The sequence below is a fragment of the Orbicella franksi genome, chromosome 4 (assembly GCF_964199315.1).
Source record: "Orbicella franksi chromosome 4, jaOrbFran1.1, whole genome shotgun sequence".
NCBI classification, from domain to species: Eukaryota; Metazoa; Cnidaria; class Anthozoa; order Scleractinia; family Merulinidae; genus Orbicella; species Orbicella franksi.
Genome location: NC_138148.1, coordinates 9,243,073 through 9,266,098, shown reverse-complemented (window position 1 = coordinate 9,266,098; position 23,026 = coordinate 9,243,073). Strand labels below are relative to the sequence as shown.

Genomic DNA, 23,026 nt, shown 5'->3' with positions numbered 1-23,026 from the left:
GTTAGCCGAAAAAAAGGAATTCGAAATAGTCGAAATGGAGTGTTTTACACTCAAAACCCACTTGTAAAATTACATGTAATAACCTAAAACCTATGGCCTGGCGTTACAGGCCCCACGCCGCATCCAGTAATACTAAGCTATATAGTGTTTTGAATTGCTCGCCGATGCGCGCAATAAATCTACTTTTTCCCTTTAATTTAGCCGAAATTGACGTCGCAATGAATTCCGTTGATTCTGCAAGGCAGATGATTCAGACTCCGCCCGGCCTAGAGCATTCATATACGGTCATATACTTACTATAAAAATAATTTAAAAGCTTCTAACAAAATAACACGATAATTTCTTTTTGGCTAAATTTCAAGATAGCGGTTTTTATCAGAGAACCAAATAAGGCGGTCATCTCGTATATGTCCAACGGGAAGCCGCTGATCATTCGGTTTGACTGTTGCCTCGAAATTGTAAGTCTTCTCAACTTGCACTGCAGGTTCATAATCACACTGACCAGTTCTCAAGGCAGAAGGTATTTCAAGCTGAGTCAGGTTTGCCGTGAAATAACCATTCACTGCCATGAATTTCTACAATACAGAAGAAAAAGAACAATAAGTACAGCTTCAGAAATGTTCAAGATAATTATGAGCTTTATCAATTGACTTTTGGAGAATTTCTTGTAAGAGAAACGTTACTCTCACAGTGCCTCTCTCCACCAAAGAGTATAGATGGGTACCGCATTGTTGGGACAACCTGAGAATGCTGGAGAGCAACCTACCATGGACAAGAATTCCATCTCATTCAACAGGGGAGGGGAGGGGGTGGTGACATAACTCCTCGTTTCACTTTACGAGAACGGGGACAACCTAATGGTCGCTGTTGGCCACTGGGCTTTGTGATCCCTTACTGTTAGGGAAAAGGGGCAAATTCTGTATTACGTTTTAATACTGACAGACAGGATTTTTGACGCACGCGAAGAGAACAAACGTTATCCCTGCCTAGATAGAAGTTGTAAAGAAGCTTTTCCAATTGGCCATTTTCGATATATTAAAATTCTAACTTGGCTCCGAGGCTTGGGGGAATAAAACATAAGAAATGACATCGAGGTGGAAGGATGAGTAAGAAATTTGTTTTGTTTTATTCCCCCAAGCCTCGAAGCCATGCTAGAATTTTAATAAATCGAAAATGGCCCGTTGGAAACAGTTGCCAAGACTGAAGTTAGCTATGGCCGCCAAAATGATATCATTACCTTTAGAGAAAGACAGGAAAGTAAAAAAAACTCCTAACCCGTACCTTTTCAGCATCATAAAGCATTACCAGCCCTGAGTACACAGGCCAGTTGGGTGTAGGAACAAACTCTGTCTTATTTATTGCATCTGTGCTGAACTGAATGAATCCCCATCTACAGGTACAAGCAAAAAAAAAAAAAGGAATAAAGAAACCTACTTCAAAATTATTCGCTTTCTTCGCGGCTGAAACGACTTTTTGCATAACATTGGGACTTGGAAAAGTGATGGGATTATGTGGAGTGGGACTGGGGAGAGATACGAAAATTCGTTGTGCACCTCTTTCCAACCAGGAATCAAAAACTGCTGCTGGTGAATTATTAGGACAACCAGACAAAAGCTGAAGGGGAGGCAACCCTAAGGACGGAAATCCTACCCAGGCCTGGCTTAGCAGCAACATGCCTAGTCGTTACAAGCTACGGAAACCGAATTAAACTGTCGACCTGTCAAGCCATACCAGGCATCGAAGAGGCTTTACCCATCATTCTATTGAATGTACATGTACGTACCTTTCTGGAAGGTGCATGTTAATGGCACTTTGTGAGGACCACACCCAATTGTCTTCAGGTACATTTGGAACCTGTGAGAAACATTGGACGCAGTGATGACCCTACCCAATTGTCTTTGGGTGTCTTTGGAACATGTACGAATATAAGTACTCAGACATACTGCATTGCTTTTAACCCCTGTCACCGGAATCACAGGTATTGAGTATCAGCAAATGGGAGATTTTACAGTGTGCATCCAATATACCAACCTTTTCATAATGCCCATGGACATTCCTAACACGCCACTCAACCCTACACAGAAAAAGACAATATTACCATTGCTGTAATAATAAAAATCATCATCATCATTTGAAAATACTGAAGGGCCACAGCCAGGATAAAATGTTTACCAAAGTATAATGATAGTCATTTATATAACGCTTTTTCAATAAATGTCCAAACGCACTTTACAGTGTGCATAGTAAACTAAAATTATAAAACCTAGGAGAAAATTTACAAGTTCATCAGTGGTATAAAACTGGTGGCGCATGTTACTACGGAATTTGTAATAGGTCTCAATTGCTTGCAACCCTTGATCTGTTTTGCTTTTTAATGCCTGTTTGGTGTTTGGCAAGCCTGTGAGCAAGCTCTCTGGAAGGGAATTACAGGAAAAGGAAGAAATCCCTTTTCACCCTACCCTAGATCACTCAGAAAGCTTACTTGCAGCTGACTGTATTGATCTCTAGAATTAAACCCCTCATTCTATTTGTATAGTCTTGTGAAAAAAATGTAATCAAAATGGTGATAAAGACAAGCTGTAAGAAGTACTTCCTCCTCGCAACCTCTGGTTCAGAAATAAGCCCCAGCCCCAAATCTCATATGCAGAAATCTTTAAGACTGATAACGAGCACTTCTCCATATAAACACACAGTGTTATACAGAGATTAAGAGGAAATCCACCATAGAAGTTCGAGTAACAAGCAAACAAAAACTTTGTAGCGAGATTATTTACATCGTATTGCAAACTTCTCTGAGACTCTTAAATATCTTCTCAAGAGAAATCATTCCTAACAACACCACGGTCAAAAACAAAGTTTTGAAGCTCATATGATCATGAAACACTTGGAAATATTGGCGAAATGAAACTGATGATGAAGTTTTACCTGTTTGCACAATTTCTCTGAACTTAAATATTTATTTCCTTGGCTTCCCATGGCAAATTGTGTCTGATGTTATTTCAGGCAAATATTTAAAATAATATCTTTACTTTTTAGAAAATGCAAAAAGGACTGTAAAATACTTAAAATTATTCTGTTACAAGGTTTTTGTCCACTAAAAATTGAAATTGCTTTATTTCCTATTGGATTTCATCTTAACTTCTTCCAATTAGATGTACAGTGCAGAAGCTTGTTACTTTGAGAGTAGATTCCCCAGAATAAAATTTGTCATCAGAATTTTGACAGGAAATCGTTTTTCATACCGAGGTTTGAGGTGTAAACTAACCTGCTAAAGTTTATCCTCCATTGATCCTTGTTCCTTGGTGGCGCTGACGCTGTGGGACTGTGATCAACAAGATTGTGGAATGGAAGAGCCAGCTCTACGGTCCAGTACTTGTCTTGAACAATAAGTGTAAAGAATGGAAACAACCCAATTAAATCAGCAGATATTTACAGCAGAATTTTACACTCAGGTAGGAAACAACGTTACTAGATAATATGCAAATAATTTTAATTTTATGAAATTCATAAAAACCTTGACATGTGCAACAATGAATTTTATGAGTAGGGTGGGTGTAAGATGATAAATTGACTGACTGAAAATGCTAGAGACACTAGCGTCCAATAGCGTTGTCTGTTGTGATATCTTCACTGTCAAATACTACATGTACAATACACTATATAAATTATTTCAAAAAAAAGTGCCGTCCAGTCAGGGAAATTTTCCTGCTGGGCTAGTAAGTCACCTGCCAAATAATATGTCAAATAAAAAGTACATTCATTTCAATACTTGGCACAGGGCAAGAAAAAATTCAGAGCTGCTTGTCCAAAGGGCAAGCTCAAATTTACATTTTTTTAGCCTTGTTTCATTTACCATCCAAGGGCCCAGCAACCACCTCAAGCTCCCTGCACCAGGTGACCCAAGTCTCAACAACACATTTTCAAGATGGATGGCTAATAAAATTTATCAGTACCTAATAACGTTTTTGAAGTGATCCATCCCCACATTTAGGTTTTAAATAATTATAATCTACTAATTTGTGTAACATTAATTTTTTGAACCAAAATGACCAGTAAAAAGCCTCATACATAGACTTGTATTTAATGTACTTGCTGAATTTGTCAGCACCTCCATGAGAAGCTTCCCCCCTCATTTTTCTTACTCCCCCACCTTTCCTCTTTGACACCCTTTTAAGAGAAAAAAAAACTACAAGGGTTTAACAGAACTTTTACTAACAGTACTCATGAACTCAAATTGAATAGTTCATGATCAGTCACCTGGAACAGATGGGTTATTGATTGGTCCCGACACGTAAATTGCACTCTTCATGCTTGGCATCTCCCAGCTGCTATTTGGTGTACCACCATTCAGATATGGCTGCAGGAAAGAGAAACCTTGTATGCATTTTACAGAATTTTTACAGAATTTTAGGTTCCTACATGTACTCAGTCTCCCTAATAAAAACACTGTTTGCTCAGCGTTTACTCAAACACCCAATGGCACATTTATTAAATTTCTCAACAGTTTAATGTGAGACTTTCAAGGATGGCCAACTTGACTGAATAAAACATAAAACTCCTCTTTTTTTGAAAACAAAAAGATAGCAACAACTTAAGCCACAGTTTGTAGTGTACCACTTATCTTTTGTTCACATTATTTTTATGTAGCTGCATAGGGGGTGTAAGTCTCATAAAATAAGCACCCGAACTTAGATGTGCTTAGATTAAGTGTTTCAAAGAGTGTGAACATTGCCTTGTCATTTCAAAGGGGTTTGGCACTTATTTAAAGACAGCACATTATAATGATAATAATTATATTTTTTTGATAATTTTATTTTTATAATAACTTTATTTCGTTGAAATGTGTGGCACCGATTCTGGGATGGCACAAGCACTTATTGGCATAAAAAGATGACAAAATCCAAGTGGAATGCAAAAGGTTTATCGATGACATTTATTTAGTACTGTACTTAGCATTTCTCATATCTTTTTCAAAATGCTGTGAAGAGTTAACTCACTCACCTTGTTTAGTTCAAGATCCCAGGTTGTGTTAATGGCATTTATTTCAAATTCCTTGTACCTGAGTGGGTAAAATCAAATCCCCTTATTAATTTTTTTCACTGTTAAACAGGAAGGCAATTCGTTTATTTATGTCTTATACCAAGATCAATGACTAATATTACTTTAATTCATTATTTACATCAGAACAGTTTTCAATTGAGTGTTGAAAGTAATCCGGCAATTATTTTCATTGGTTCTGGTTTTACTATGGTTTGAGATTGGGTGAGTAGTCTTATTGGTGAGTAACTGGTAATTAGTTTTGGTCTTACGACACTTAGTTGAAAACCACTCTTAATAATGATTATCAAATTATTTCATTAATAAATATTGATTACTCATCTCACCAGTGGGTATCTCTATCTGGATCCATAAATACCTGCCAAGTGATTAAAGAACAAGAAGGACAATAATTATTATTACTAACTGTTGATTGGAATCCTGATTTCTTAAACCCTCAATTACTCCAACCTCCATGTTTGTGGGAGGTATTATTTCATTGCAAGTTTAATTTCATCTCAAACTCAAGCCAGCTATTACAAAACAATATTAAATTGTTTCCCTTGCAGGTTCTAGAAATATTGGGCTTTCAATGTACATGTACACATCACATTATACCATGCCATAAAAAATACAGCCAATCAGAATACAGGAAAGCTGTAAGTTGTGCATTTGATAGTATTACGCCCGACCCTCTCATGGTGCACTGCACACATGTCCCACCGATTGTGTTGGCCATTGTATTTTCTATGGAATGGTATAAAACAGAAATGCAGAGCTCTTTTGTGGTATACGTATGGGTTATTGACCAAGGGTGAGGTCAAGATGGCTGGATATTGGCCAAGTTTTTTTTTTTTGCATGTTTATGGACCAAGACGGAGTCGAGGTCCATAAATACGCAAAAAACAATGAGGCCAATATCCAGCCATCTTGGCCAAACAAGCTTGGTCAATAAAGGATTTATTATATGGCTTTTGGGGATATTTTTCTTGCGGGACACAGCAGGTAGTCCCGAGTGGGCAAGATAGCTCCATCTTGTCTGCTCGGGTAGCCAATCACAGCGCAGGATTTGATTCATCTTGCCCGCTCACAGAGCTAGCCATATGATAACACGGAATATTCCACTTGTCACTTGTATTTTTTTGGTATACATGTACACATTCACCTAAAGACTCGTGTGTATACTCAGAAAATACATGTGATTGGTGGGATACTCCATGGTACAACACTCAAAAGCATGGCATTAACTAGTACATGTACATGAATGTATGTGCAAATTTTGGATTTTTTTCTAGATCTGGGCATAATATTCACATTATATACACATTATGCAGGTGATAAACTTGACGACATACATGTAATATAGGCTGTAGAGGAGAACTCATCAAAATATGTACCACTAGGTCATGACCTACATGTATGCCCTGGTTATAGCAAAAGAACCCAGACCTGTGCATCGCATTTCATGAATGCACAGAAAGGAGCATCCTGGCAAATTTTTGGCCCAACTGGAAAAAAATACTGGGAGATGAAAAATAAGGAGATGTAGAAACTCGTGCTGGTGACATTACTACTTAAAATAGGCCCTATTCACCATTTATTTCACTGACTTTGGAAATTTTATTAACATACTTTAATGTTATTTTCTTAGGGAGGGCCAGGGAAATATCTGCAGGAATGAAAAGCAAACCTATTGCTTCTTTCTTTACTGCAATTCCACAAATCAGCTTACCTCAAAATCATTATCTAGAAACACTGGAAATGAAAGAAATGTGCAGGTGATCAGGACAAAACTATTTACAAAATGAAGATACATAACAGCATATTGTACTCATTTGTATAAATAAAATTTTTCCCTTAATTGACAACATTGTATGTGCTAGGTTTAAAGTTTTTAGGACTTTTCTGCAGGTTTTTGTGCTCTATGAATTATCGGTAAATGTAGTTGCCGCCATCTTTATTTTTTGCCACGGAAGATGAGATGCAGAGGGAGTAAAGATACTGCCTCCCCTGTTTTGCACGAACACGAAGTCCTTGCAGGATTATGTAAGGTCCCTAGGGACACATACCTCTATAAAAGGGATCACACGGTTCGAATCTCGCAGAGGGAATGTTATTTCATTAAGAGACACTAAGCCATACAGAGAATGCATCATTATGATAACTTAAACGCAAGGTTTACGGACAGGAAAGGATTACAAGAATTGTACGTAGAATTATGACATATTTTCAGTTTGTATTAGTTCAAGGTCAGTTACAACAATTACAGCACAGAGCCTCAAAGTAATTGTAATTTGTTTCTTTCAGTTTGACTCTATACTTCTAGACAGAAGGAGTGCAAAACTAAATCCTAATAATTCCCAGCTGTTGAGGTCTAATTCAAGTCCAAATCATCCCCTTTCCATCATGTCACAGAAACTGGGGTAAGCTCTGGTTGTTGGACACTAAATAGGAGGATATAAGAGACAGCATTAAGGTTTATCAGTGGAGTGACTCCACTGACAGGTCCTGGGTTATGTCCTCCCTTTTTCCTGCTCCTTGCTGAAGCTATCCATGGTCAGGGGTGGATCCAGGATTTTTCTTAGAATGAAGTACACCACTAAGGAATGACGTAACTGTCTGGCGAGTTTAACAAATTTTAAAAGCGAACACGAAGAATAAGGCTTCATTTCAGGGCGGTTGTATCCCCTACATGCTCCCTAGATCCACCCCTGATGGTTATCAGTGTGTTTTTAGGTGAAATAATCGCTTCAGGCTACTGTTTGAGTGGCTTCCAGTTTCACCAAAAGTCATGCACATGTTTGTGACAAGCTTGTGTTGCAGACACTACATGTATGTACCATCCGTTTTAACAGGGTTAAATTTCCATCTGAAACATAGGCTAGTTTCTGACATAAAGGATATGGTATGACTGACATTTACCCACTGAGTCGTGCTTTGTTTGGTTTGCCCACACATCCGTCTCCTGAAGAAAGGCTCCAACATACAAGTATTTGTCATCCCATCGCATTTTAGCATGAGTTCTAAAGCGGGGCTTTTTCCAGTCTGATCCCTGAATATCTAGTTTGTGAATGGAAGAAAATTTAAAATATTAAATATTAAAATATTGCTCTTAAAGTACGTAAAATGCATTGCCAGTGGCAGTCACAACCATGAATTTTCTGTTTGTGCAGAATATTGAAAAAAATTTCCTCATTGACAGAATTAAATCGTCAAATTACCAATTTAACCACAGCATCCTATTCAAGTATAGCCCCTTCCAGAGGTAGCTCGGGAAGTCAATAAAAAATACAGGCTGCAAACTGCAGACTACATCTATAGACTAGCCTTAACCTTAACAAAATACTCGCTAAAGACTAATGCGTAACCTTTTAAATATACTACAGTATAGCCCTCCCTAAAACTAACCTATTCTGTGGCCTGTAGCATATACTTTTTAAACTGAGTAATATTTTGGGGCAAGTATTCCACGACAGTACATGCATGTAAGGTTTATCACTGACAGGAGACTCTGAGACTGTATTCTAGAAATGCTGCTGGGTAATTAACCACTGGTTAATCTGAGGCGGACCAACTTCCTCTGCACTACTCAACCCTGGCAAACATCAGCAACCTCACATCCAAAAAATTCTTCACACCTCCCCAATTCCTGCCTCACCTTAGCTTCAGAGATGTAGTCATGCCAGAGGGGTTTTCAACTGAGTGTTGTAAAACCAAAACCAAAGTAATCACTCTAGCCAATCACAAAGGACACAGATAATCCAGTGAACCAATCAAAACTCCAAGCAATTACATGTAGCTGACACAAAGCACGGGAAAATGCATGCAAGTGAATCTCGATTGGTTTAGTTTTACTCCTGACTGGATGAAAAAGTGGCGCGAGTGTTTTAAACCAATCGGGTGGCGTAGTAAGTGCAATACCAAATACTTTTCGACACTCAAATGAAAACCGCTCTATAGTGAAGATTGTTGGTAATGTATAGCCGTTATTACAGTTGTCTGCGGTTTGACATACAAATGAGGCAAAAGGGTCATTTGCATGCGCTTTTAAACAAAAGAAAATTTGACCGTAGACTCAACTGCAACAACAGCTACTGTTGTTACTGAGAAGCCAGAAAACTAGTGGCTGGTGAAACAAAGAGAGTTTTTTGGCCAGACATAAAGTCAGGTCACCTATAAAATCCTCTGTCCAAGAAACACGAGTCCATGCTTTGTCGTCCAGCTTTCCATCAACATCAATCGATTCCTGCTCGTCCAAATGGTACACAACATAACTGCGCGGAAAAGGAAGAACACATTCTGATGGGTAACAGTTGGCGCACTGGAAGAACACTACGAGAACCCAGGTTGAAAGCAAAAGCAGCCAATAAGGCAACTGTTCCATCACTCTATTCTCTGAATGTCTTCCGGATTGTAAATATAATGAGACAGTCCGGGAATATCCACGTAAATTTGCTGAAAGTGAACTGAAGAACGGATCAAGACATTAGAGAGTCCTTACTTCAAGAGCCCACAATTTTTGGTCAGTGGAAGTAGCTTTAGTTACCAGTGCCCTAACTCACTTTTTTTTGTCGCCTTGTTGTTTCTTTCTTTTCCGTTTTCTCTTTCTTTTCAGCGAAAGATGGCTACAATTGTAAGTCAGGTAAGTTTAAACAAATTGTTTTGAAACTAATGTTTAATGTTAACTGCGTCATTTAACAGTGCTTCTCACAAAATAGCCAGTTTTTTCGCCCGTTCTAAGCAAGAAAATGCTTTATTATTTCCAAAATTACCTTTAGTGTCGGTCGTTCAGTGGGAAAAAATATTATTTTCTAGCTAGCCCCAAAAAGCATCGACAAAGAAAACGACAACAGAGCAGAGAAATATCTTTTCAGCTGTAGGAAGCATAAATTATAATTTGATTTCATCATCGCAAATAAAAGCTGTTAAGTTGCTTTATTAATTATCACTACAATTCATATAAAACATGCTTTTAGCCGTGCCTGTTGCGGGTTATGGACGCACTTTGAGAGATTGGAGAGCACTGGAGAAACTAGGGGCCTTGGATGTGCCTTGACTGAAAAATTCCCACACGAGGTGCATGCTAAGCCTGAACCAATTGTTTAAAATTGTTGTCATTAATGAACACTGCATGAAGTGGAAGGATATGAATAACTAAAAGATAAAATATGCTTCATTATGCTTTATTTCTGAGGCATAATGCAGAATAAATGGTCATGGTTCACTTGAAGAAAACTGCAAAGCCCAAATGAGCAGAACTTATCACAGTTTTCGATGCTTATGACAGGTACGCAAAGCAGTCAGAAATTACAGTATTTGTATGGGAATCCGATGGCATATAATTTGTGAATTGTAACATTAAAATGCTAGGTACATGTAGAAGATTGTATTCATCAAGTTTGGAGGATGCGGCTTGGCTAGAAGATGCCCAGTTAATTTTTCTAATTTTCGATAATTTGTCTGTAAAATTTGGCTGGGTAGACGGATGTCTAGACTCGGTTCACGGGAAAAAAATTGCAGACAGATGTGTGGAAAATTAGAAAAATAGCTGAGCATCTTCTAGCCAGGCTAAATCCTTCAAACTTAGTGAATACAATCTTTTACCTTGTATTTTAATGGTTTGATTCAAAATGTGTAGATCCAGAAAATATCCATAACCCCCCACGGAGGGTTTTTTTTCCAGTATGACCCCCCACCCCTCAGGATTTTCCGTTCCAGGGGGCTTCACGGTACTCCCCCCACCCCCTGGGATTTCCATGATTTTTCTACTTGGGCCCACCCTACCCCTCGGAAATTCCCTATTAATTGTAATAAAATTTAGCCGCAGTTGCTTATAGTTACATTGAAGTCAAAGACATACTTTTTCACTGTAGACTGCAGACACGGCACATTCCTTCATGTCATGTTAAAATGTTTGAACCAGTGTTTGAACTAATAAACAACTGACTTAGAAGCGCTTCACTCCCAAATGGCATAGCAGCTGACTTTTTCTTCATTAAAAGAAGTTTTCATAATGTCAAGAATATCGAAACATACATAAAGCTCTTTCAAATAACCCAGTCGAAGTTTTAATTTATGCATGGTCAAAACAACATATTGAATTACTTTACACATGTGGTAAAGTCGTCACGCAACATTTTTTTCAAAACAGCAGTTTCTCAAATGGTGCTTTATTGTTTCTAATTTCACCAAAGGAATACATCAATTAAGTCATACACTTTGTCTCTGTAGTTTGCAAATGATAGTAAAATCATTTTGTGTCTTTTTTTTTTAATTTGTCATACATTTCATACATGAAACATGCACTGTTCAGTCGTTCTATAAATGACCGAATGAAATCTCGGCTACCGCTCCAACACTCCTCGCTGTCCATGGCTACATATAGTTCAAGACAAATGGCTTTGAATCGACTTGGCTCATTTAGCAAATTATTAACTACATGGATAACGATGAAAATATTTGATAACCTAGTTACGGCAAGTCCGAAATGGGGGATAATTTTGTGCGAGTATCAAACGAAATAAACAAAGAACGGCCCAAAGAACAAATCTCATTTAATTGACAGCATGATTAACGCTGGAAAAAGCATCTGAGCTGCGTTTAAGCTAAATCCAGCACAATCTTCAAAGTGTAAAATATCATCATTGTTCATGTATTGCTGCACCTCTTCGTCGGCATTTTGTTCAACTTCACTTCCAACAAACACGATGCTCAGGATTCCCATCTGTCGTACAACGTCGGAAGAAAAATGGAAAATATATGACAAAGAATCGAACGCTTATTTCGACTGATGGAACATTTCTGTTGGTTTGGTTACCTGAATTGATTGGGAAAGTACAATAGTGTTCATTCAATTGCATTTCACACCCACTGGAAAGAAAACTCTCCCCTTCGGAAATTTACCTATGTCAGACACCCCTACCCCTTGGAATTTCCGTGACCCTCCGTTGGGGGTGGGGGTATGGATATTTTCTGGAACCACAGAATTGTGTAAAATTCAATTTTGGAAAAAAGTTATTTGCCATCAGATTCCCACGCAAACACTGTAATTTCTGACCGCTTTGCCTACCCATCAAGATAGCATCGAAAACCGCAATTAAGGTCTATTCAGATGTTGGAGATGATAACATTTTGCAATTGTGCTATTATACAATAGAAACGTATTTAAAAAAGCATAAAACTGCAAGACAATACTTACCAATCTGTGATGCCCCATCCCCAAATAAGTGTCGCACCCCTGAACAACAATGCAATGCTTGTTCGAAACGCTAATCAAATGAGTTCAAAAGTTGTGCTTATTTGAAGAGGCCATTGCCTGTGTTCACTGCAGTTACATGTTAAAAAGAGTGACAAGGATGCCGCTGTTGTTGCTGTTGTCATTGATAAAAATGAGAGGTTTCGTGTTTTATAATAATTCTACAGTTAGCAGTTTTGGTTAAGTGTCCTACTCTCATAGAATTACATCATCAATGCATTGAAAAATTTAATTACAGGCCTGGTGGTGCTGGTTTTGTTTTTCAAAACACACAGGAATCACATGTTCTAAAGGCATTCCTGGTTGAGTGTCGACTGATACTCTTGATCAATACCCTCGAACAACATCTCAATCAGTACTTGATGGACATCCCAGTCGATACTCGGTTGACACTTGATCAACACTTGATCGACACTTGATCAACAGTCGCTTGATAGTCAGCCGAGTGTCAACCAAAACATATACATCAATTGAAAATTAGTCAATTGTCGGCCAAGATGTCAATGGAGTGTCAACCGGGGTGTCGATGGAGTGTCAATCGAGTATCAATCAAGTGTCAATCAAGGGTTGATTGTGGGTATCGATCAAGGGTATCGATCGACACTCGACCATGGATGCCTTTAGTACAGATGATCCACACAAACTGTGTGCCGATGTCAGAAATGACAACTGAGTAATTTCTGTTAGATGTTTTTTTGCTAGATCGAGGATGTTGAAAATAACATAAGAGGGTGTGAAAATGAACTGGACATGATTGACAGAAGTCCTCGTTTAAAGAAAATGTCAGATGGTGAAAGGTAATCTTAGCAATTGTTATTTACCGGAAAAAAAAAATTATCTGAGATTTGTGTTTAGCGGTACTCATTAAGACAAAATTGCATTCCGTAAAGTGATAGCATTCTCTTGTATATTTTTTATCTACTGCAGGGATGAATTAGTGAACAAACAAAAGCAATTAAAAGAAGAGATCAAAGAACATGGTGAGAATATGTAGCATGTATATTATTAAAAACTACTTGGCCACCAATAAGCAAAACCCCATTGTATTTCTGAATTCTCTTACAGACAAAGGAAGTGTAGTTGGCTTATTTTAACAAATTTGGTTGCAAGTTGCAAAGGAGGTGCTACAAACAACAACATTTTTTGCAATACTACCAAAAAAGGGGGATAGTCTTACTTTTCTGGCAAGGTACTTAATTATGTAACAATTATTGCGGGTCACTACATGTGAAATTTTTTTTGCATTCTGGACCTTGTAATTGAGATTTTGAGTTATTTCATTTTCTTCATGTTTCTCTCTACAGAGAAATTCTTAGGAACTCTACATAAAGAAAACAGAAAATCCATGGTCATGTCGGTGGCAATCCTTGCACTCTTTGTTCTTGGATACCTACTAATATGTAGCTGAACCTTATTGATACAAAATAAAAACCCTGTACATATATAGAAAACTGAATTTTATCATACAGAGAGATTAAAAACATTGAATGCTCTGAATGTTCAGCTGTTTCTGTGTAATTATATTTTAGATCCACTTTCAGCTCTCTCTGACTTTTGAATTAAATGTCAAAACATGGACAGTGCTTCATAATAATTATAGTAGAAGTCTTTCCCCACCCCCTTCCTGCTAAAATTAATCTTTCTACACTGTTTATCAATATCGCTTTTCATCTACTTTAATCCTTCCCTTCCACTATCTTGAGTAGACTGTGTGTTAATTGCAGGACAAACATAAACCAGAATTTGATAATTATGACAATAATGTGAAACCCAATTATTTATTTATTTATTTATTTATTTATTTATTTATTTATTTATTTATTTATCTTTGCATAATTTTGTGCAAAGAGACAAGCAGTTCCAGATTTTCCCCTACCCATGCCATATGTTTTGAAATGGCCCACCCTTGTATCAACCACCAATGTCAAATTCTCACACCTGGGGACACATCAAATCATTAAATGTCATAAGAGGGATGTGTTAATGTCTCTATTTGATCAATAGCTAACCTCATCCAGACCCAGCTTTCTTCCAGTCTACACGCTTACCCAGTGTCATAGTGATTTGGGTTACCCCTGTACCCAAATCAGTAGCGGTACCCAAAGCACTGAAAGCATAAAATACCACAGACTGACCATGGGGCAAGTGAAATCATCCACAATTCTACTTAAAAAGTATTTATCAGGCAAAGTGTGGATGATTTCACTTGTCTCAGTCTGCTCAAATCACTGTGACAGTGGCCTCAGGGTGAAGGGGGGAGACTCCCATATAGAAAGGACCAGGGTTCTCGTCATACCTTTTGGGGGTTAAAAACGTGGTTTTGGTACCTCATATGCCTGTGGGGGGAGGGGGGTGGTACTCCCTTATATGGGCTATGTAGTGGTCCCAAAGGGTATGGTGGTTAGCCATTTTGGTCACAAATAGGGTATGGCCAGTATGGTTTTTGCACTCTGGTCTTAAGTGAAGTATTTTTCAGAGGCTACTTTTTCAACATAATCAACAAGACCATCAACAAAAGCCTTTCATAAATTATGTTGAGGGCAACTGTGCCAGCCGCAATGGCCATAAGTAGGGTATCAAATTTTTGGTCTGATCATAAAGAGGGTAAGGGTTTTGGAAAGTGGGCCTCACACCCCCATCCAATTTTTCTGGGGGTACCCCCCCCCCCCTCTGGGGCTCATCGGGTGTTCAGCCTCAAAAGGACCACAGTATGAGCTTTTGTGGTACCTTTTAGAGTATTGAACCAAAAAGTTATATATGACAGGAGATCATGCGCTTTCAAAATTTTCGATGAGCACCCCCGTACTTTTTATATGGGATTTCTCCGACTTGCACTTTGCTCCAGTCGGGTGTAAGCCTACCTTCAGGGCTAAAACCCAGGTCTCTTCCATAATCCGTAAGTCCGCCGTCTTTTGCCGAGGACAACCAACTGGGTACTAAGCTTTGTGACCTGGCCTCGCCATCTTGGCGAACAAGTGTCAAAGATAAATGAAGCGAAATGTCGTTTGAAGTTTTTACTTTTATTTTGGCGATTCTCATCAGTATTGTGTTGATATTTTTGGCAATTTGGAACGTAAGTATATGTGAATCACTGTAGGCGTACATTTATTGCAGTTTCTGAGTTCTTTTATTTCCTATAGATTATAGCGTTCGATGACCTTAAAACGGACTACAAGAACCCAGTCGATCTGTGCAATAGTTTGAATCCGGTGAGTTAAATATAACGCTCTAAAAATCAATTGACATTTCGAAGTGTATTTCTGTGTGTACAGATTAAATTGTAAACTAACCAGAGTAGTTATGGTACTCGTACTAGTTCCAACATTGAATAAACTTGTGCTTTTTGAAACATTGCTAATTAATAAACTGGATTGTAACTTGAAAATACACCTGCTACAGTAATGGTTTTGTGGTTCCTAAAGTTTTTAAGGTTGTATATTAAGCATTTTTATTACACTGCATGGACTTGGAAATTATTTAAACTTGTTGTTCTTGAATTAAATTTTCGAGAAATAGGCTTAAGAGTTGGCCCTCACTTCTGTAATAATTTATAATTAATAATTAATAATTAATTATTTTTTGATATTTAAGCAGTTATGATATTTGGTCAAGAAATTCACTTCTAATTTGTAAGAAAACAAAATTTTTCTTAGTGGTTTGTTATTACCTCTTTGCTGTTTTTGTCTCATATTAATTTTGCTTTAAATCTTGTCTTCAAGATCCTTTTACCCTCCCCCATCCCCCCCCCCCCCCTCAAGAAAAAAAATTCCAAATGACCTTCTCTGTGTTGATACGTTTGAACTCGCAGAGGGCAGAATTTTGTTTTACAAGTACAGCTGGCTACCCCTCAAAATAACTGAAAAGATAAATAAATGTAAAGATGAAGAGCAATAGTAATACAGGGCTCAAAAAAACCTTGAAATCCAGCTTGCTCTTCAGACAAGTAGCTTTCAAATTTTGCTTGCCCTGTGTAAGTCCTAATTTACATTTTTATTTATTTGTAAAATTACTTGCCTGATCCATTAGGCAATTGAGAATGAAAAGTGACTTGCCCAGCAGGAAAATCTGCCTATCCTGGACGACCAGATGGCACTTTTTTTTTTTTGAGCCCTGCTAATAGTGTTATTTTTCTTATTATTTTCTTTGTAAATTCTTATTGCAGCTTGTCTTACCAGAATATGGAATACACTTGTTCATAAGTCTTCTTTTGCTAGCTGGTGGCCAGTGGACAGCCTTCCTTTTTAATCTCCCTCTAATAATTTACAATATTCACAGGTAACCGAACGTGCTATTGTAATTTTTTTTTTTTTTTTTTTTTTGTCATCATATAATGTTGAAAAAGAAATCTCAAGATTTTCCAGCTTTTATCATCTGGCTTGGAAAGAAGAGCTTAGGTACATCATTGCTCTAAGGAGAAACTAAGCGGCATACTATTTTAATTTACTCTACTGCATTTGTGTAGCAAATTGATTTTTGAACCAACAGTCCAGTGAGTCCACTGAGATTCAAAGTTGGTTTCTGAGAAGAAAATGAAATTAAGGGTGAACTGTCATTTAGCCATGTTAAAGATGAACTGACATTTAATTTAAGTTAAATTAAGGGTGAACTGTTATTTTATGTAAAGTTAAGAGTTAACAGCTGTTGTTTTGAAACTTAACTAAGGATTTGTTGTGTTTCCTGTTGTCTGCTGGTTTGACGTTGAAGTTTTGAAAATACAGCATATTTTCTGAACAAGGTGAAACTTGTGGAGTTGTTCAGTTGTAAATTAAGACTGGGGAATTCAAATTGATGAATTCATAGTAGAAACAGTAGTCTTGATGGAAGAAAAATTTAATATTCATTCCCAAGGATCAGTTTTACAATTGACTGCTGATTGCTCTTCAATTGTTTTTTCTATTTATAAATTATATAACGTACATGTACATAACTTTTCAAATCAAAATGCCTCTGATGCTTGTGTTGTTATATATCTACACTTGTGGTACTGAACTGAACTAAAATAGCTGATGGGGTGTAGGGAGGCCACATGTACACGTACCTCTGTCCATCAAAGTGGTTTAATTGATTCTCCAATTTTTTTGAAAGAAAGTTCCTACATTTCCTGTTTTTACAATCATGATTTTCTTTTCCCCTATTTTTCTGAACAACCATGCTGCTGGACACGCTGTGATAACTACATGTATTTTATGAGTTTGCTTTGATTCTATCTTAGGTATTCTAACAGGCCAGTAATGAGTGTACCTGGTCTTTATGACCCAACAGAGGTTATGAATGCCAATGTCATGTCTCGCTGCCAGAAGGAGGGGTGGATTAAACTGACATTCTTTCTACTGTGCTTCTTTTATTATCTCTATAGGTATGTGACTGTTGATTCTACACAGACTGAAAGGATTTATCCTGGCTTAACAGCATTACTTAAATGGACTGCTTTTCACCTTGTTTCAATCTTTTTTTTTTTTGTTTTGACTGGAAATGCCAGCCACTCTACTGATTAGAATTATGTTGATTTAGTACTTTCAAGCCTACAATTGAAATAAATCTAATTAGCTGGTCTAATGTTTTAGGCAACAAAACATAATTGAGATGCTTTGTTATTCACAGTCCTCAAGAATCATCATCAAACATCGCTGCATGATATTAAAAGAATGATGTGAAATGCCAGTTCCAGGCTAAGCTAAAGCAATTTCTTGTGTTTCATTTCAGGATGATGTATGCTATGTTGGTGTAATGGAGTCTAACGAGTCCTGACAACAGCAAAATCCATCCGTGCAGCATTGATTTTCAACTCATTCGGTCTTGGGACCCTAGCAAGGGTTGATGGCGGTTGTCGCAAAGGGATTATTAGGGGACTTTAGATTTGAGCACAAGTACGAGATCAAGTATGAGACAGTACGACTTTTCAATTCTAGTTTTCAGGCTTCACGTCATCAAATCACATACCCATCTCATCCCATGAGCTACCCTCTCTACCTAAAACCAACATGAAGAGCAAGGGCTCCAGAAATGTCACTGGTTTGAAATTCAAAATCGTACTCATACTCAATCTAAAGGTCCCTAATGTTTATGTGGAGTACAGACTATCAGGCAGTGACTCCCAGAAAGGCTTTTGGAAATTTTTTTAAAGGCCTTTTGAACAAAAATAACTGATGTCTAGTTTAATGTTTAGAATTCTGATGGTCACTGAGGTACATGTAGTATTTGCCAAAATACTCTCAAAATGGAATAGTTGTTGCTGTGGGTTATGAAATGCTTCCTCACATGCATGCCACACTTAAATTAAAAACTTTAGACTAGTAACTTGTATTTCATATTGTAGTGCATGTGGTTGCCTTGATTTTGGAACTTCGCAAACTTGATATTGTAGACATCGAGGTGATCATTACACAGTATCACAAGTTATTTGCTGCAACCTTGGCTTAAAGCTACCATGCATCTCTGTCACTAATAAAATGAAGTGTATTTTATGGCTCAAATGTTAAATATTATGTAATAAAGTTAGAAACATTTCAATAATTAATCTGGGCTAGTTTCAAAGCATCTCTTGAAGCAGGCAGCTTCAATTTGACCTCCGAGTTAATTCACATGGTCAAACTGATCAAACAAACTGTGTTGGACCTCCACAGTGATTAGAGGCTAATGTGCAGTTCCATAAAATATCCATACTTCCCCACGGAAGGAATTGGATTTCCTAGGGGGTGGGTGGGGGTTCTGTAAGACCAAAAACTTTAAAGAGATTTATGGAGCTTAATTGGAATTTCCAGAGGGGTGGGGGTCTTAGGTCTACATTTATTTTTAGTTCCATGATAATTCATTGTTTCCAACCTAAGTTAATCTACCTTAACCAGGGTTGCCACCACATTTTCAAGTAGGAAGCTTTATTTGTTGGAGTAGGTGGCTGATTTTGCAGAATTGAAAGAATAACGCAACAGAGTACCCTGTGAGCAGAGGTCCCTTCGATCTTCCTAGAAAAGTTGGGTAGAGGAAGCAATTCCTCTTCCTGACTTTTGTAGAAAGATCGAAGAAGATTGAAGGAACCTCTGCTCACCCACTGAGATCATGAAGTAGATGGTAATTTTGGCCCGCAGCCAGCTTCCTTTGACAACGCTGACTGAAACCTTAAAAACAAACAAAGAGTTGAAGTGTGACCATTGGTCTATGCCAGTTTCTGTTCGACTTATTTTGGTGTCTGTGGCCTGAAGTGACTGGGAATATTTCTACTCCTCCTGGATTAGATAGTGGAGGTGCGGTGGCCTGCTGGTTAGTGAGCTTGCTTCCAGATTGAGCAGTTTGGATTCGAGACCTGGCTGGGGACATTTTGTTGTGTTCTTGGACAAGATACTTTACTCCCAGTGTCTCTCTCCACCCAGGTGTATACATGTATGGGTTATTGACCAAAGGTGAGGTCAAGATGGCTGGATATTGGTCAAGTTCTCGACTCCATCTTGGTTCATAAACTCGCAAAGAAAGAACGAGGCCAATATCCAGCCATCTTGACCAAACAAGCTTGGTCAATAAAAGATTTATTTGGCTTTGGGGGAAATTTTTCTTGCGGGACACGGCAGGTAGTCCCGAGCAGGCAAGATAGCTCCATCTTGCCTGCTAGGGTAGCCAATCACAGCACAGGATTTGATTCATCTTGCCCGCTCACGGAGCTAGCCATATAATAAAAAATGGGTACTAGACTGCCAGCTGAGGGAAACCCTTCAATAGACTTGTCTAGCATCCCATCCATGGGGGAGTAGAAATACTCATAGTCCCTCCATGCTCCTGAAATGGGAGATAAGCACTGTCCTGATGGGCCACTTGGTTCTTATGCAGAAGTTACCTTTAGCTGGATTGGATACTAGTCCATCACAGGGCCATTCCCAGCATTTAGTTTGCTAGTGCCCTGTATTATTTTTTTTACTCCCAACTGGAGGGAAGGACTGTGGGAGTTAAGTGTTTTTCCAAATATCACAAAGGCTGCAGCCAAGGTTTGAACCTGAGTACCATGACGTTTCTACACACCAGTCTAGATCCAGAATTACATGTAAGTGCAGTAACCACTAGTATTGGACCTCTACATATTATATATCTGTAACCTTGAGATGACACCATTGCACCAACTAGCAAGGCTAGTTTTTCTTTTGGTAGATTACTCACTAATTTGTCTAAACTGGAGCCATGAATTGAAAACTGTCGATGAATGCAAGGTTATAACCAAACATGAATGCCATATATTTTTCCACATTATTTGGAATTGCATTGACATTCATTTCTTGTTCTTCACCTTTTTTATTGGTGTAAGTGTTATTCTTGGTTATTTGACCTATCTGTTGCATGATAAAGTGACTACATCATAACCTCTGAGATTATGAAAGATGACTGGTATTTTATCAGTTACTTTAAAATTAAGGTTACAAGCTTCATGACAATGGTCTCGGACTCTTTTGTCTTCATCATCATACTTTTTGTTACAAATATGACATTCTTGCTTTTTTGAAATTTTCGTCATCTTTTTTAGTCATTTTTAACAGTTTATTAAATTTGTATGTAATCATTTTTTGAAATTTAACTTCATCTAACATTTTTTTCCATGAATTTGTAAACTGCATTTTCACCTCTGTAATATTGAATTGGTTTTGTATATTTATCATCATAACTGCATACTACTTTATAACCATATCCACAATCTGTATGTTTTTGATGTGCTTCAGTATAAGAATCATTGTCATTTGGTTTACAAGAATCCACTTTTTCTGTTATTGCTTCAAAATCAGCATATATAACAAACGGTGCTCTTAGTTGTCTATTGTGATTCTTAAACATGATTTTTTACCTTTCTGAGGCATTTTTATAGCTTGCTCACCATTAATAACCAAACATTCTGTTTTGTGTTTGTTTAGAACATATTCTGATGAAAAACACTGAAGACAGTACATACAGAAGTGTTTTCTCTCTTTATGTTTCGTTTGATTAAACATAAACTGATTAAAATCTTTAATTTATATCGTACATAATGTTGTTTGTCTTCGTCAGTTATCAGAAGAAGATTCAAATGATCATCAAATCGTTCTTTGGCTATATGAATTGGATATACTTGTTTATTTTCGTAACCAAAGACATAAATGTTGATCTGATTTGCTTTTCTATCTTATTGTAATCATTGACTTGACTGGAAATGCAATGTTAGAATAATCTAACTTTTTAATATATTCTTCATCAAATTTTTTAATCCTTTCTGGATGAACTTCTTGCTGGTTTAAATATCGAATATGACACCAACTGAAGCATTCATTATTTTTATTTTTAATGTTAATCAACCCTTTTGATGAATTTCTCAGCTCTTTTGGAAGTTGAATATGTGACTTGCCAGATAGTAAAAAAAAAATTAACAATATGCAAATAAGTATAGGTAATCATACGGTTTCGAGTTCAATTTGGAATTAATTTGCACGAGTGAGTTTTTCAAAAAGCTGAAATTGCACGAGCCGCTTCGGCGAGTGTAATTTCAGCTTTTTGAAAAACTCACAAGTGCAAATTAACTCCAAATTGAACGAGAAAAACCGTATAATTACTTATTAATAATATAAACATGAAAAAATTCGCGCGGAACAAGTGCCGGAAGATCTTTCTTGGAGCCTTTTTTTCTTATTTGAGAAAACTTTTTTCAAAGTTTCAACACAATTTTCGTCATCATTTTACCTGATATCATTTTCTTAGAAAAATTCCTATTATCTTTCAGTCAATCATAATCCAGAATTTTGATGTGTAATTTGCACTGGTGTTACACTTTCTGCACTGATGTTACACTTTTTGCACTGGTGTTACACTTGAACTGCACTGCACTTAGCCAATCAGAATCGAGTAATTTTTTCATGTGTATTATTATGCTTATTAATAATATTGATTCTATCGTCCATCCCGATCCTTCACTTAACCATTGACCTATCTTTTTTAGAATCTGCTGAATGGATAACTTAATTACTTCATTTACTTGATTACCATTTGTAATAGTGGCTGTTTTACTATTGAAAAAGCTTCTTTATAATCAAATGAAATTAAATCTTTGCATTCATCATATTTCATTTTTTTGAAAGTTATCTCCGGAGTGTGATAAAATTTAAAGCCCTTATTTTCTTTCAATATTTGTTTGAGATAATTTTCAATGAATAAAGCTGTGTTATTCAATTGAGCGAGTGGATCGTGTTTAAATTTAATACCAACTTTAAAGGTTTTTGCAGATCCCCTTAAAGATGGCTGAAGTTGTTTTATTTGGGCTCTAGGAGCAGGAACTGGAGGTTTAATGGTTCTTGGTTTAGGTATTGGTTTTTCTACCTTTAAGATAGTTCTAATAGGTAATTCTATTACTTTTGTTCTCGGAGCTGCAACATGTGGTTCAATTATGTTTTCCTCATAATCGTTCACCATTTGTTTAACACTTCTGCGTGGTGCTGCAACAGGTTTTTTTGGATTTAATACGAGGTTTTGGAACTGGTTTTGCTTTTCAATTAATAACTCAATAAGTTGAGATTTAGATAATTTCTTCAAATTTGATTTATTCATTATTACTAAATTATAGTTAGATTCTTTTATATAATTTTTCATCTTATCATTTTCCATTCTACACAATTATTGTTGATTTTTCTTTAAGTATGTTTTGGGGGGGGTAATTTCATATGTACTTTTTAGAGACTTGTGACTGAGGGTTGATTGAATGATTATTTGGTTTGAGGTTGAATCAATAAGAAAGCA

At 37.1% G+C, this 23,026-nt stretch overlaps 3 protein-coding genes across 4 annotated transcripts; 2 read left to right on the top strand and 1 right to left on the bottom strand.

Moving 5' to 3' along the window:
* Positions 1–350: 350 nt before the first annotated feature.
* LOC145483298 (uncharacterized) lies at positions 351–9,532 on the bottom strand. The gene is made up of 11 exons (XM_081461783.1): positions 9,211–9,532; positions 7,960–8,097; positions 6,770–6,792; positions 5,385–5,416; positions 5,002–5,059; positions 4,258–4,357; positions 3,266–3,377; positions 2,032–2,074; positions 1,784–1,854; positions 1,282–1,390; positions 351–575 (listed from the first exon to the last, which is right to left on the bottom strand). Exons 1-11 carry the CDS (start codon positions 9,419–9,421, stop codon positions 351–353), a joined length of 1,122 nt encoding a protein of 373 aa, XP_081317909.1. The 5' UTR covers positions 9,422–9,532.
* Positions 9,533–9,580: 48 nt separating this feature from the next.
* Positions 9,581–14,624, top strand: LOC145483300 (coiled-coil domain-containing protein 167-like). Its single transcript, XM_081461786.1, has 4 exons — positions 9,581–9,679; positions 12,995–13,089; positions 13,220–13,272; positions 13,597–14,624. The coding sequence occupies exons 1-4, from the start codon at positions 9,659–9,661 to the stop codon at positions 13,698–13,700; spliced, it is 273 nt and encodes a 90-aa protein (XP_081317912.1). The 5' UTR covers positions 9,581–9,658; the 3' UTR covers positions 13,701–14,624.
* Positions 14,625–14,647: 23 nt separating this feature from the next.
* Positions 14,648–18,805, top strand: LOC145483299 (protein cornichon homolog 1-like). 2 transcript variants are annotated; one of them, XM_081461784.1, is made up of 5 exons: positions 14,648–15,365; positions 15,433–15,501; positions 16,455–16,567; positions 17,505–17,648; positions 17,996–18,805. In XM_081461784.1, exons 1-5 carry the CDS (start codon positions 15,291–15,293, stop codon positions 18,018–18,020), a joined length of 426 nt encoding a protein of 141 aa, XP_081317910.1. In that variant the 5' UTR covers positions 14,648–15,290; the 3' UTR covers positions 18,021–18,805. The 2 variants fall into 2 exon arrangements, with proteins under 2 accessions (XP_081317910.1, XP_081317911.1); XM_081461785.1 differs by lacking the exons at positions 17,505–17,648; positions 17,996–18,805 and adding an exon at positions 17,649–17,985.
* The last annotated feature ends 4,221 nt before the right edge of the window (positions 18,806–23,026 follow it).

What these genes read in the sequence shown, in the direction of transcription:
- LOC145483298 (XM_081461783.1), bottom strand. Translation starts at nt 9,421, where the DNA reads ATGGAACAGTTGCCTTATTGGCTGCTTTTGCTTTCAACCTGGGTTCTC. An exon ending in TTGGACAGAGGATTTTATAG is followed by an intron (nt 8,098 to 9,210) that starts GTGACCTGACTT and finishes TTCACAAACTAG; the next exon opens with ATATTCAGGGATCAGACTGG. An exon ending in AACAAAGCACGACTCAGTGG is followed by an intron (nt 6,793 to 7,959) that starts GTAAATGTCAGT and finishes TTTCATTTCCAG; the next exon opens with TGTTTCTAGATAATGATTTT.
- LOC145483300 (XM_081461786.1), top strand. Translation starts at nt 9,659, where the DNA reads ATGGCTACAATTGTAAGTCAG. An exon ending in AAAATGTCAGATGGTGAAAG is followed by an intron (nt 13,090 to 13,219) that starts GTAATCTTAGCA and finishes TATCTACTGCAG; the next exon opens with GGATGAATTAGTGAACAAAC. An exon ending in AGAAGAGATCAAAGAACATG is followed by an intron (nt 13,273 to 13,596) that starts GTGAGAATATGT and finishes TTCTCTCTACAG; the next exon opens with AGAAATTCTTAGGAACTCTA.
- LOC145483299 (XM_081461784.1), top strand. Translation starts at nt 15,291, where the DNA reads ATGTCGTTTGAAGTTTTTACTTTTATTTTGGCGATTCTCATCAGTATT. An exon ending in TATTTTTGGCAATTTGGAAC is followed by an intron (nt 15,366 to 15,432) that starts GTAAGTATATGT and finishes TATTTCCTATAG; the next exon opens with ATTATAGCGTTCGATGACCT. An exon ending in TGTGCAATAGTTTGAATCCG is followed by an intron (nt 15,502 to 16,454) that starts GTGAGTTAAATA and finishes TTCTTATTGCAG; the next exon opens with CTTGTCTTACCAGAATATGG.